We start from the raw sequence: 14,997 nt of genomic DNA, 5'->3' as shown, positions 1-14,997 counted from the left end.
AAAAAATTTGTAATTTATTATTAGTTTCTGATAGATGTGTGCATAAAATTGAAAATGACATGTAATGAATAGAATCTTTTTGAAAATATGTTCATTTGATAAACCTTTTTAATTGCACACAATGAGGCCAACTCTGTGGATGCAACTATTTTGGTTTTCTAAAAAGCAAAGGTGCATCTCCAGCCACCGGAGCTAAATCCATTGGATTCGGGTTGTATCTTTCATAGAAAAGATCTTGCATAAATTTCTCTATGACATAAATCTATAACAATTATTAATGTCACAGTCTGCCATCCATGTCACTGTAGAATTTTGAAGTGGCAAGCATTAGTTTGAGCCCCCACAAGAGGACTAGTTTGGTGTTAACATTATTCTAGCGTACTAGCTGGGTTAGTTTAGTTTGAGTTTCAGAGGAAAAGTAAATGAAAGTTACAGGCAGGAAGAAAGTAAACAAATTGTTACTTACTACAACTAAAATTGATTCCAATCCATGAATCGGATATAAAACTTATCTGGAAATTATATAAGTATATCAATGATGATGTGAAAAACTTTTTGTTCTCAGATGCCCGTCTCGAAATACCTTTTCCAAAATTATTCTCAGAACATCCCTATTAAACCTTCTATTAAACCTTCTCGATACCCCTATCCCAAAATTATCTTTAATTGAAATTGATTCGGATTCCAGTTAAATGATCCCAAATAGAAAAGAAATCGCTCATTGGTTTAATTTTGGATTTTGTCTTAGTGTGTGCTCTTAAATAATCTTGTTAAATTAGAACTTTGATATGCCTTAACTGTTAACTGCTTTAAGTTTTCTCCCAAAATATATTCGTCAACTTTAGTTTTCGTCACTGGCTAAAATTCTTAACAAACAAGTATGTCACATCTCCTAAGTTCCACCACAATGTTTCTATTAACAATCAGATGTTGTAATTAAGGCCGGGTCGGATCGACCCATGACTCAACCCAGTCCGTCCGTTTAGATCCGATCCAATCTATTTTAAGGGATCCGTGCAGACGGGTTGGGTTCTAAAATTGGACCCGTTCAATATTCTAGATTGAGTCTGGATTTACTGAATTCAGACCCCATCCGATCAGATCCAAATTCAGTATTGAATCTAATATGTAAACTATAAAAAAATAAAATGAGATTAGAATTTCAAATATTTTTGTAGTATTATTATTTTTCATACAATTTTATTTAATTTGATTGTGAGATTTTAAAAAATTATTTATAAATTAATAATCAAGATAAATTAATATTTATTTATTTTTGTTATAAACTTCGCATATGTTGGTTTATCGTACGAACAAAATCCAACTAGAATTTGGGCTCGAGCCGAATCCAAAATTTTTAGATTGAGATCGAATTATATATGGATCCGATGCGACCCAAATGATCTAATAAGATAGATTTTTTGATTATAGATCCGATTCGATCTGATCTGATTTTTAATTGGGTTGAATCTGAGTCCAATATTAGAACCTGATCAAAAGAGTGAATTGGATCAGAATCACTCATAACCCCGATCTGATCCGATCCATTTGCACCCCCGATCATAATATCCTGAAAGCATTTCCACTTTGGTTATTGCCATCAGCTAAAACTCTTAACCATAAAGAGTGGTAACATTCAGCCAGCTCCATGCACCTCACAAGCTCCATAACTATTTGTGGTTGAATGTTACTAAGTACTTGGATGCTACTTAGTAACCTAAATAGATGTTATTTAATTTTGCAGCAGACAGTATGATTGTCTTTTCAAACAGTGCATCGACTATAAAATTTTAGAAGGCAATGACCCATCTTGCTATGGATGCCTAACTCCAAAGTGTTTTCTCCCATAGTTAATTCAATTGTTTAGTACTGAAAAATAAGCATGGCTTGATCAGTGATTTCTCTTTTAAAAAGTAAAAAAGAAGGAAAAACAAGCATTTATCTTCCCAATATAAGTAATGATAGTAGTCTCAGATTTTGTAAATTGCCATGATTTATAAGGTTTATTAATCTTCAAACAAAAACCTACCGCAGTAGGTTACTATCTCAAAATACATAGAATGCTTCTTTATTGGCTTCACAAAGTGAACAGATTGCTAGCTACCCTTCAAAGCTATTGAACACACAAAATTAGATTTTCATTTTGAACCTTCTTGCACACAACAAAAGATTTTGATGCATTAGGCCACCTTTCCCAACTCAGTTGCAAAACAGCCATGGTTATCCAAGTAATGACCAACCATATTAATCTTTTTTTTTTTTTTCTACCAAAAAAAAACCATATTAATCTTTCTGATACTAAATGATGGTTATCCAGGACCAGGAGGTTGGTTTTTGACTTGGAGAGAAGATGTGCATTCACACCCAAGAGCATGGTGAAAAGAGAAAAGTGGAATAAAAAACAAGTGGAACTTGTCATGATCAGGAAATTTATTTTTGTGTGTAATTTATTTATTAAGAGGTAGATTTTTATAATTTCATTATTTCACGCCTTATGTAGATGGCCGTGTATGATATTTATTTTTATATTGCACATATTTCATTTTTTTAAAAAAATTAAATTATAATTTTTTTTAAAATTAGAGATAAATTATATTTATATCCAATAATTTAAAAAATCTATATTTAACCTCCAAATTTTACTTCTATAATTTCATTCAACATTTTAATTGATATTTTAATAAATTATTAATCAAATCATTAATTTTAAATGAAATGTTAATAGAATGTTAATCAAACCATCAATCTCAAATGAAATATAAATATTACATTTAAAAAAAATTAAAATGATTAAAATAATTTTAAATGATATAACAACATAAAAAAATATAGATACCTTCTTTCCCATTTAAAAGCAATTTCAATTTTTCACATTAAGTAAATGATTTCACTGACCTCTTTAATTAAATTAGATATAAGTATAGATTTCACAAATCATTTGGTATAAATATATATATATATATTATATAATATATATATAATAGAGAGTTTTGTAATTTATTTTTATTATTTTCTGATAGATGCGAGCATAAAATTGAAAATGACGTGTAATGGATGGAATATTTTTTTTAAAATATATTGATTTGATAAACCTTTTCAGTTGCAAGCGCGGGACCCACTCTGTGGATGCAACTATTCTAATTTTCTAGAAAGCAAAGGCGAAGCTCTTGTCCCCACGTCGCACGTGACGCGAGCCACCGGAGCTGAATCCAATGGGTTCGGATTGCATCTTTCGCACGAAAGAACGATTCCCCTCCTTTCGCGAATTCAACCGTTGCATCGCATCTTGCACAAATCTCAAAGCATCTGAGTCTCTTTCGTCACGTGCGTGCACAGCTCTAGAAGCAGCCATGCATGATCCAACGGTTGTCTTGGCGAAAGAAGGGGAATCGTTCTTTCGCTCGAGAGATACAACCCCACCCGAATACAGCCAAAGATCCAAAGGTTGTCAACGTTTAATCCACTCCCCACCGCTCCTTTCACCAATCCAAATCGTATAATTCGGATCGGATGACAGATACCAACCATCTGTGCTTTTCCCTCCCATATCTTTGACTTTGAAAGATCGACCTCGTGTCAATAACCCAACTTGTGTAAACAGTTTTCTTGGTCATCCCCCATTAAAAAAAATCCAAAAGTCCACCCCCCAGGGCTGACCTCCCTCTCTCTTCATATAAATATGGATACACAAAGCTCTTCCAATTCAAACACCCCTGGCTCAAAACACAGAGCAACACCCAACCAAAGGTAAACGCCAACCACCTGCCGGATTCCGGTCAACATGAGCAGCCCGCAAGAAGGCACCCCCACCGCCGGTGAGAGGAACTACAGCGGGGTACGTCGCCGGAAATGGGGGAAATGGGTGTCGGAGATCCGTGTCCCGGGAAGCCGGGAACGCCTGTGGCTCGGCTCCTACGCCACCCCGGAGGCTGCGGCGGTGGCCCATGACACCGCCGTCTTCTTCCTCAGAGGCCCCGATCAGTCTCACGCTCTCAATTTCCCCGACCGCGTCGCAATGTATACATGGACCAGCATGTCGCCTAGATCAATACAGAGGGTGGCGTCGAACTCCGGGATGGCGGTCGATGCGCAGTTGGTGGTCCGAAGGCCCCAAGTCCAAATGAAGCCACCAACACAGAGAGCAGAAGTTGGTGCAATGGAGGGTGTCAATTGGAGAGAGAGTGGAGAGTATGGTTTTTATGAGGGGAGTGAACTTGGAGGAGATTTATGCATTGAAGACATGGACTTCTTTATGTAGAATCTTCATCAGAAGTTGATAGCGTTTGACAAGTTGGATATGATGTTCTTTGTCGGGGGAAGAGACTAAGGACTCTCAGGTTATAGGAGTCCTCCCTCACATAAGATTAGTAATCAGTCCCTGGTTTTTAAGGAGGGAAGAAACCAATATTGAAAGGTCTTATTTTATCCAGTTCAACCGGAGGGAAAATGCTATGATTTTTGTTATTTGAAAAAAAAGGTTATAATTTTGTTTCCTATAAAAAAGAATTGTTGGGGGTTCCACTATTTTGACCTGAAACATGACAACTATCCGTTGGGTTTGGGGAGGAACAATCTTGAGATGCTGCTCTTGCTGTTTTTAATATCTTGATGGTTCAAAACTTTGATAACTTGGAAACTGTTTGACCGTTTCCTGGTTGCGTTTCAAACTTTTGCTTAATTTTAGTGATGTAAGGAAAGGAAAAAAAGGCAACCTTTTCCGTACATCACCATCTATATCAAGTAGGGAGGAGCAGGAGAGAATCTATCCAATGAAAATTTTGACTAGTATTGGCTTAGCTTTTGGTACAGGTGGGAATCAAAGACTTGAATGAGAGGTCAAGCTTAATGATCAATTCCTTGGATAAAGGCAGAATTTGATTAGGGAATAGACCATGAATAATGGTTCAAATAGACCTCATAATTGTCAAAACAGTCTTCAAAGAAGCAGACATAAGCAAGACATGATCATACCACTAGACTTGCTTGTGATAATTTTAACTATTTTATGGAATAGTTATCAGTAAATAATCCTGACACCAAGCTAACATCATTCCTTTATTTTGGATAAAATATTATAGTTCAAAAACATTTAAAAATTTATAACTAAGTAGGAATTATTATAATTTATTATGTAACTATCTCCTTAGGTACACCTTTGCTATTTTCATTTTTTCAGTTCTTGAATCAAATGCAATGGAATAATATCAGCGCATCCATTCTATCGTACATGTCTGAAAGGACATGCATAGGACTAACCTAGATTGCAGACAATGTGACAGCATTGACTATAGACAAATTATTTTCTAAAAGGGAACACAAGGTTCAAAGCCAGATATAAAATACCTATGCATGTATTTTTCCTTGGAGGCATGAGATTGAGATAGTAAGAACACCATCTTTCAGGATCTTTTCGATGCCATACATCGTAGTAGAAAGAAAAAAAATAAAACAGAAATAATCAAATATGTGGATCAGCCAAAAAATAGTTCACCTCCATGTGATATGCAAGTTTCACTATGAGAAAAGAGAAAAAATTATAAGAGGAGATCATTCTCAACCCTTGTACACCTAATATCTCCCTCATAGGAAACTCTCCCTCACAAAAGCTCTCTCTCTAGGAAGACCCCTCTGAACTCCTGAAACGACCGCTGTCCGCTGTCCAGAAGCCTTCTATTATTTTTCTCAGTGCCTCGTTGCCTGCGTTCTCGGGTTTCCTGCCGAACTACCACGCACCACACCACCACGTTCACTGTTCACAGAACTAGACCTTATAAAGGCTTAAAACCCAAAAATAATAGGAGACAGACTCCTACAGTAACCAGAAGACCACCCAGGACTGTTGGATTATGACCGGTAGCTCTCAGAGTCGTCTGATCATGACACGGTCTACGGAATAAGCCGTAAACCGTGAGAATCGAATAGGAAACGTCGCCCAATCCACGATGGACCACGAGATATTAAGAGAAAATGCCCCCTCGATCTACAGATCCGTCCGTGCACCGCCCAGTCCACCATGGACCGGGATATCCGGACTCTGAAATCGCGTGCGTGTGCGCACAGGCGCTGGTGCAGTGCACATGTGTGGGCACGGGTGCGCCTGGGCCTGGGCTGCGCCCCTGCGCGAGCGCCCGAGCCTGGGATGCACTTCGCACGTTGGGCTGGGCTTTGCATGCCCGGGCCGCATGCTGTCTCGTGCGGCTGCGCCACCGTCGTCTCCGCCGGCCCATCGTCGGTCGTTGCTAGTCCTCCGTCGTTCTGGATTTCATGTCAACTTCAATCGAGCATATCTCGATCATCCGGATTCCGTTTGAGGTGATCTTAGACTCATTGGACTCCGTTCGTCGTCGCGGACCTCGTTGTGGACTCAATGTAGAGACGTCAAATCCTAACACCTCTCTGAATTCTCCGAGCATGGGTTCATTGTGACCTGACCTAGTTGTGGTGGGAGTTTAATTTGATATTATTCTGGCTGAGTATTTGCACTGTGTCCACCTTCTCAATAGTAAATGAGAAAGCCTTTTGTGGTTGAACCGTCATTTGCGACTGAACTAGCCAGACTTTCAAAATTTTTTTTTGGAAAAATACAGGAAATAAGATAAGTTAATCTGCCAAATGTTTTCTCCTATATATCCTTCTATGAATATAATACAACTTTTCTTTACGAACCGGTGTTTTTTTTTTTTTTTTTCCCATAGGAGGAATTGGTTGTAACAAGCATAAATTAAATACATCCTCGAACATCAGCTCTTCAGGAAATAGTCAGCAACAACTAGTTGGCAAAACCACATTTATGAGTTTGATTCCCCTCCCTGTACATATTAGTAGCAACAAGTCTCTACAGTGGAAGATGGAAAATACCAAATATATAATTAACAGCTAATTAAATGGCCTAATTAATTTTTGATCCATTAAGTTACTGTAACTGTTCGACCTTTGTGCAAAACCTTGTGTGCATTCAACTCGGTGAAATCAGGCCAACCTAAACTCATTTGACTTCAGTTTGAGTAACAATGATATTATAGGAAGGAAAAGTCCCCCACTGCTAAAGTAAATCTAGTGTGATTGTGAGAACTTGACCTTGAGCATGTAGGAGGTCGGGGGAGAACAATTCTTCATTTCTCATACGTTCTATAAGAAGATGCACATAACATGTGCTAGATCCTAGTCTTAAATAACTCATAAACTTTTAAACAAATTGCCCAGCTAGAAGAAAAAACAACTCTAAAGCAATTCTCTTCATTGAGAATAGGTCTATTTCTGCTGACAAATTCATCAGAAAATATATCTTTCTATTATTTTTATGCAAATGAATTGCATATTTTTGAACTTAATTGAATCAGATAAGAATATACCATTTATTTGAGGATGGGACTGTAAAGGTATGGTAAAGTTCAGGACTGATCTACTCTCAAAAAAAAAAAAAAAATCCAGAAGAGGTCACTTTTGTGCCAAAAGAAAAAAAAATTTACAAATACAAAAATAAATTTATTTTTTTGAGATTCTTAGCGTTCATCACAGAAACCCGATATGCCATGCAAGACGGGCTCATGGAAAACTAAACTGTAAATCCTGATTCTAGCACAAATCTCAAGTCCAGCTTCATTGCCCACAATAAAATTGGAGCAAGCTTGCAGAATTTTTTAACCACTTCCCTTCTACAAGGAGAGTTTTTTTTTTTTTTTTTGGTTACAACACAAATGAGGTAAAAGTTCTGCAAAGGTCCTTCTCTCACCAAAGAAGAAGAAAAGCACTAGCTACCATTACCGTCTTAATTATTGATAAACTCAACCTGATAGTTCTTAAGAGTACGATTCTAATAGCTTGTGGAGCTGTAATCAGAGTCCTACAAGTCATAAAGGATGCAATGACTAATTAAGTACTTAAAAGGCTCCATAGAATTCTGATAGGACAATATTACCAACTCTGAAAGAAGACTAGTTCATGTTTTATTCAAACACTAGCTATCACAGAATTCAGTTTCCTTCGTCCTGATCAAGAATAAACTCATCCAAAAAACTAACAAAAACCTTGCATTTTGAATTGCTTACAAAGCTTTATTCAGGCATTGGTTGAGGCCCTGAGAGAAGCTTTCGAGGAGGCGGGGCATCGAGAGGTGGCGGCCCGGTGCCCATGAGAGAGGGCATCCTCGTTTCCCTGGTCGAGAATATCAAGCGAAAAGTCCAACCCAAAACATCAGGAATGAGCACCCGGTAGAGTAGAAATATGTCATACCAGCTGGGATGCCTGACATATGCTTCACCCCTACAAGCCCCAGAGACCATCTTCCTTGCAAACTCCCCAACTTGTCCTCCTGTAAGAGGCACCTGCACACAAAGAAGTACAAGATATTGTTAGTCCATTATACATGCTCGAGAATTTTATCGCAGAATCTAAGCCCTTAGACCAGTTGAGAATGGTGAAGGTGGATAATATATTTAGATAAAAGAACCTTAAATTGTCGATAAAGGAAGAGGAATAATGCAACTCTCTCATTCTACTTCTATGTTATGAAGGTAAGATGTATTTCTACCATATATCTACTGAAGCAACACTGCTAAAATAGGATAAACGGCAAAAAGTTTCATGGGCTAATTAAAAATTTTAACGCTTTGAAGATGCATGAAGAAGAAAACCCAAACATGTAACTTTACAAATATCAAGTTAGTGCATAAATATCAAGCACTTAAATGTAAGAGCAAAACATTCTTATGAACCAATAGTATATCTTCAACTAGAAAAGGTTGCCTCACCAAACATATATAGAGATGAGGTAACAAAAGCATGCGTCTTGGCTCTAAAAATTAATTTGCTTACAGAATTGCATGGTTCCAATAAGTGTGTGTTTGGATCTGCTTATGGTCTATTAAAAACAGTAATTACCTCTCTTTCTTCCTTCCATTGCATCTCTGCACCCTCCTCAATCATAAATTTTCCCCGGCCTGTCTCGCCACCAATCCAGCCATGGGTTGCAATTGTGATCCCAACAGCATCCTTCATTTCGAACCTCAGCGTCTCGTAAAAATTTATCAGAGCTGCCTTGGCTGCCTGATAAATAAACAAAGAGGAGATGGTATTACACAATTCGTGTAATCTATTAAGTGATTATGCTTAAATTCTTTTCTTTTATTCCTGAAGGAATAAACTAAGAAATATTAAGTGTTCTTTCAGTACTCACCGCATACAGGCTCATCCTTGGCATAGGTAACCAGCTCTCCACAGAAGTATTCACAAGGATCCGACCATGGCTTTGTCTCAAGTATGGAAGAGCAACATATGTGGGATACACATTTCCCCAGAAATTGATATCCTGATACAAATCCACTCAAAATGGAATTTGCTGGAAAAGAGTCGGAAAAGCTTACAGTAAATACTTCAGCTAGCCCTCTAAAAGTATGGCTGGTGATTAAGGATTCATAAGGTGTGTGCCCTGTTCTTTGAGAGTTTGGTTTCATTTCAAGATCAAATAGACCTTTTAGCATTGCAACAGCAAATAAATATCTCATACTTCTATATCATGACAGTCCAAAAACTATTATTTAAACTATTAAAAAAATGGTCTTTTATGAATATCCAGGCCTCTATATTGACTGGTGGAGAAATAATATAATGCGATAGTTTCTTCCTTTTTGGAGAAAGCAAATATGTAGTGAGAGAGCATGAACCCAGGACTTGACTGCGGGGAGAAGGATGCCAACTTGCTGATGTAGGTTGGTGTGGCAGAATATAATTGAGCATGTTTGTTATTTACAAGTAGAAGATTGATGCCTTTCTTCTAGACAACAGAACCCTTCAATCAACAAGGGAAGAAAAGCAATGTAGAAGATCTTAATAACTTTTAAAATCTTCATGTTTTCTTCAATTTTCCAGATATATATAATTGTAGCTCAGTAAGATTCAGCTAGTGGCCTACCTTTATACTCAGGCTTCATAAACATTAACACATCCAAACCTTCTAAAGTAAAACCATGACTCTTAACCAATGTAGTTACTCCCTGCCTGTCTGAAACTCTACTTAGATTACAAGTAATGAGTTGATAGGAAAGTTAGTTAAATGGTAGTTGTACCATCATATGTGGAAACACTGAAGTGTCTGTTGCCTCTTCGAAAAAGAAGGTATGACCCAAGCTTGCAGAGTTCACAAGATGATTCACTGCCAGTCAAAAAATAAAATAAGTAATGACATGCAAGGTAAAAATAAGAGAGAGAGAGAGAGAGAGAGAGAGAGAGAGAGAGAGAGAGAGAAGAGAAAAACATATAATCTTGGATTTTTTCCCCCTTCTGTAACCTAAGTATTCACTGTTCTCCTACTTTAATAGTCACAAGCTTGAGATTGCTAAATTTTTGTTGGATCTAAAATATAAAAATATAACTCCTACGTTGAATTTGCTAGAGTTGTCAAACTGCTCAGATTCTTCACTTTATTCCATTAAATTGCAAGTTTCTTATACTGTTAATATAGATTGATCATCTCTTTGGTACTTGTTTCATTGAGGAATCAGTACAAAGAACTGCAAATCAGCCATCGTGACAATTTCTTGGTTATTGTGTTTGCTATAGCAGTTAACAATTAAAAAAAAAATAATGGCATTGGATGAAAAATCTGAAATTCCAAAAAAATGTGAATGATTCATGGAATTTTCAGAAATAATTTCAAGAAAGCAAATTACCAAAAAAAAAAAAAACACATGAGAAACAAATCAAGAAATCTTATACTAGTGCCAGCTGAAAGAATGAGCATGACATTGGAAAGACAACAATAACATCAATGACATGCTTGGATCCTTTGGTAAGTCACAAATAGCTTATAAAATATAAGAAATATCATACAATTTAAAGATCATTTTGACATGAATTTAAGTAATTGATCGATGAATACAAATTTCATCAGTACTAGAAGAATTTACCAATAATTCATAAGGACCTTCCATAGTAAATCAAATGCATGCCATAGCTTTTATGTGGAGTGAACTGAAACATATGGATTGCAATGGAGAACCAAAGTAATTTGAAGGCTTTCATTTCCTGCCAGACCTTCACCAAAGTGATTTTAGCCTGCATAATGCATGATGAAATGGATGAGAAGTACTCACATTGGCCAAAATAACTGACGGTGTCATTGATGAATCTTCTGCAGTCCTCTTCCTTGACAACATCAGCAGCTATCACAAGGACTTGCTTTGCACCCAAGAGCCTAGCATTCTCCCTTATCCCTCTCAGTCTGTGCTCCCTCCTTGCCACCAGCACAAGATTTGCCTTCTTCCTTGCATATTCATAAACTAATTGCTGCAGTTGCAGTTACTCGATCATTTCAATACTTATGGGGGAAAAGACTAATAAAATATGATAAGGCACTGATAATTTACATATGCATTAATCTATGTAAAATATGGACCATGAGAAATATTAGTAACTTAGATGATTCTCCTATGTTAAGATAGCTTTTGGTTTATGAATTACAAAGATAAAACTGGAAAGGTGTCCACAGATGTTGATGCAAATAATAGTGCTCATTTCCTAACAAGATCTCCTTGGCTACTGAAGATTTTATTGGGCAGAGGGTAAAACTGAGCTACCTTACAGAGGCGAAACAACTTGATAATAACCCTCCATGCATACCATATCTCTTGTTAGCAAGGATAAATTAGTCCATGCAAGTACTGCTCCCTTGCTTGAAGGTGTCCTTTAGAGTGTTTGTTTGATCATTTTATCATCTAGTTCCATTAGTTGTATTCAATTAAAGACTAGCACGTAACATATTTATACAAATTAGGTTCTATAACTAATAGGATAGCCGGGGGACCTAATCAACTTAAAGAGATCACAAACTGACTCGAGTCACAATTTGATGTATCATGATGATGATGGCTCATGGTCAACCATAATAATATCTCTGTTTTTATCATTTAGACTAATGGATTTTGCATAAATGGGTAAGACCAAAGAGGAAAAATGAGATCATTGGGTTTTCATATTACTGAATATAATCAACATTGGCATTTGGACATAAATTGTGGTGAAAACTATGAGCATCTATAATGTACTTATTTACTTTCTTTACTTTGTTTGCATGAAGTCCTCATGATCTCATTTTGATAACTTCTCCTCAAGAACAGAAGGAAAGAAAAATACAGAAAACATATCTAGGTATATTATCTGCTATTATTAGTCCAAGAACAAGATTTGCTACTATATATGCTCTAGACCTGCACTACTACTTTGTGTATACAATAAGATGAAGGACCCAGAGCCTAATAGGGATTAGGACACAGGGGAACAAGTCAATACACACACATCTGTTTGTCCAGTTTTATGTGGGACAGGAGTCAGGACACTGACTAACATTTTCTTTTAATCTTCTGAATTTAAAGTAAATGATGATTGAAAATAGGATAATTGAACCTTAGCAATTTAGCACAGGGGTAGGTAATTCTAGGTAAAATAATTTTGTCTATAAGATCTTGAGCATAAGTTGATGAAGATGCATTTGATGAGTCCAAGCAAAATAGTGACACATTTTATGGAACCAAATAACTTTAAATATAAAAATATACTACAGGTCATCTTTAAAGCAGTGGCTAGTAACATCAAATGATTAAGTTAATCAGGTTTATTATCTCAATAGTGCTATGTTCTAAACATTGACCATGAACAAAAAAAGCAGCTCTAAAGGTAAAATTATAGAACAATAAGACATAATTGCTATGGAACATAACAAGGACCAATTCAGAAAATTTTGACCCAAAGAAAGAAAGAAAGAAAGAAATCACCATCCTTTTTTTATTCCTTTTTTTTTTTTTTGTGTGGGAATTCATGTCCATTCCACGCATTGACTTATAATTGGAACACCAAGTATTTATAAGAATTAATTGTTCTGTAGCTATTGAAACCCCCTTATTAGGCCCCAATACACCAGTCACCTAGCGATCACCTCTCCGATGGCCGAAGAAGCCCCGGTGATGACAACAACTTTGTTCTCCATGTTCTCCCTGTACAAGCTGTGAAATATCCACTCCACTGCATGGAGGAAGGACAGGGTCGGCCATGCAAGGGCCATCATGACCATGCTGGTTGGTGGCACCACTAAATTTAGGATAGAGTTCACTAGATCCATCACCCCAAATAATACAGAAAAGAGAAGATGGTAGGGATGGGAGGAATACTTTCAGGAGGTGATAAGCACAAGAACACACACACAATAACACATACAGAGAGAGAGAGAGAGCATAAAGTAGAGAGAAGGGGAGGGGCATGCATGCGAATGGAAGCACGCGTTGTGCTTGCAAGGTGGCCGTGTGACAGGTGGAAGAGTTATTTTGGAGCTTCTGAATTCGGTTCCAGGTCGCGTGATTAGGCTTCTGGATCGGTTCTGAAGGCCATTTTGTCTTTTTACCATGGGTGCGTACATACGTATATAAAATAAAATATTTATACATATCTTATACGAATATTTTCAAAAAATAAAAAAATAAAATATTTTGAAACAGCCCCGGAGATACCTCATGTTCGTTCACAAAATATTTTCGATATACTTAGTAATATAGATAGCCACCTAGTCTGCTGCCGTATTAGTCTCTTTGAACATATATCTAATGATAAGATTAGTTCACCCTATCAGATAGGCTGCGATGTTCTGTAGAAGAGGATGAATGGTGGCTCCTTACCCACAACCCTGTAACCAGATTACTACCGCAGCAGAGTCCCCTTCCATGATAATTAAGATGGTCAGCATATAGGTACCACCTAGATGCCGTTAGATGGTGAAACTCATCTTTTTACTACTCTTTCGGCCTCATGCTGGACTCAGCTATCCATGATTAAAGTTGTCAAGGGCTGGGCCACCTTGTGAGCCACATACAAAACCCAGCTTGAACTATTCTTGTGTAGGAAATAGGAATAGACCCCACTTTTATAAGCTTGTTGAGATTGGGCTTGTTCATTGAATCTTTGATTGCTTAGAAACGCTTGGGACTTCAGATGAATGTACATGGTCATATTACCAACTGAGAGATTACTTTTTTTTCTTTTGTTTTTCTAGAAAATTTTCCAGAACAATCTCATGACAAGCTAATGGGTGCTTGTAATTATCAAGCTGATGTTAACATGAGATGGAAGGACTTCGTTGTCTTTGCCTCGGTTGGTAGTTCTGTTTGGTTTTTTATCTATTTTATTGAAGACGGACTTAGTCAGAATATACTCATGGAAAAATTCCTTAAAAAACTAAAACACTAATAGAACAAATATATACTCCAAGCGCAATCCTTGGAGCCTCATGAAGATCTTCTCACTGGAGCAATATTTTTTTTTATGCCTAAGAACAATCCCTGGGCTCTCCAAGCCTTCTTCAATCTCTATTCATACCGTAGTTGAATATATTAGAATCCAAATATTGGAAGATAATAGATAAAATAAAAAATTATTTAATAATAATATAAAAATACAGAAAATCATGACAATCGCAAGAATATCAGAATTTAAAATAGTTGACCAAAGCCTATATCCACACAAAAAAAGAGTAAGAACGAGCTTCTACTATAATAATATTTAGAGTACAAAAAAAAAAAATCTTTCTTGACACCAGTCGAAACACCGCTTCTAATACAAGAAAGAAGAAAACTAAGATTAAATAAACCTCCAATAGATCATCGATGGAATAACTCTCACTACAATAAAACTCATTTTTAGTGAAATTAATTAGTGGTAAAAACCTAATTGCCATGAATGTAATTTAAGATATCAAAATTTAGCAGCAAATAAAAATAATTACCGTTAATGTCTATTTTTTACCGCAAATGTATAAATTACCATTATAAAATATATTTATACTGATATTTATTAGTAATTGCCATTATAAATCATATTTATACCGGCATTTATTAATAATTATCATTATAAAATATATTTTTACCTGTATTTATTAATAATTATTATTATGAAATATATTTTTATTGATATTTATTAATAATTATTATAATTTATTTATTATTTTTTATCTATGTA

The 14,997-nt window shown here is 36.3% G+C and overlaps 2 protein-coding genes across 3 annotated transcripts; one reads left to right on the top strand and one right to left on the bottom strand.

Annotated features, from left to right (window-relative positions):
• Nucleotides 1–3,695: 3,695 nt before the first annotated feature.
• Nucleotides 3,696–4,524, top strand: LOC105036338 (ethylene-responsive transcription factor ERF019). The gene has a single exon (XM_010912114.4). It carries the CDS (start codon nucleotides 3,782–3,784, stop codon nucleotides 4,256–4,258), a length of 477 nt encoding a protein of 158 aa, XP_010910416.1. The 5' UTR covers nucleotides 3,696–3,781; the 3' UTR covers nucleotides 4,259–4,524.
• Nucleotides 4,525–7,924: 3,400 nt separating this feature from the next.
• Nucleotides 7,925–13,202, bottom strand: LOC105036323 (11-beta-hydroxysteroid dehydrogenase B). 2 transcript variants are annotated; one of them, XM_010912104.2, is made up of 7 exons: nucleotides 12,929–13,202; nucleotides 11,091–11,283; nucleotides 10,065–10,150; nucleotides 9,176–9,307; nucleotides 8,881–9,045; nucleotides 8,233–8,324; nucleotides 7,925–8,154 (listed from the first exon to the last, which is right to left on the bottom strand). In XM_010912104.2, the coding sequence occupies exons 1-7, from the start codon at nucleotides 13,109–13,111 to the stop codon at nucleotides 8,055–8,057; spliced, it is 951 nt and encodes a 316-aa protein (XP_010910406.2). In that variant the 5' UTR covers nucleotides 13,112–13,202; the 3' UTR covers nucleotides 7,925–8,054. The 2 variants fall into 2 exon arrangements, with proteins under 2 accessions (XP_010910406.2, XP_010910399.2); XM_010912097.2 differs by having other exon boundaries at nucleotides 7,925–8,324; nucleotides 12,929–13,201.
• Nucleotides 13,203–14,997: the final 1,795 nt, after the last annotated feature.

This window comes from Elaeis guineensis, chromosome 1, assembly GCF_000442705.2.
Source record: "Elaeis guineensis isolate ETL-2024a chromosome 1, EG11, whole genome shotgun sequence".
NCBI classification, from domain to species: domain Eukaryota; kingdom Viridiplantae; phylum Streptophyta; class Magnoliopsida; order Arecales; family Arecaceae; genus Elaeis; species Elaeis guineensis.
Note: the sequence above shows the minus strand (reverse complement) of the source record. Positions and strands in the feature narration are given on the sequence as shown.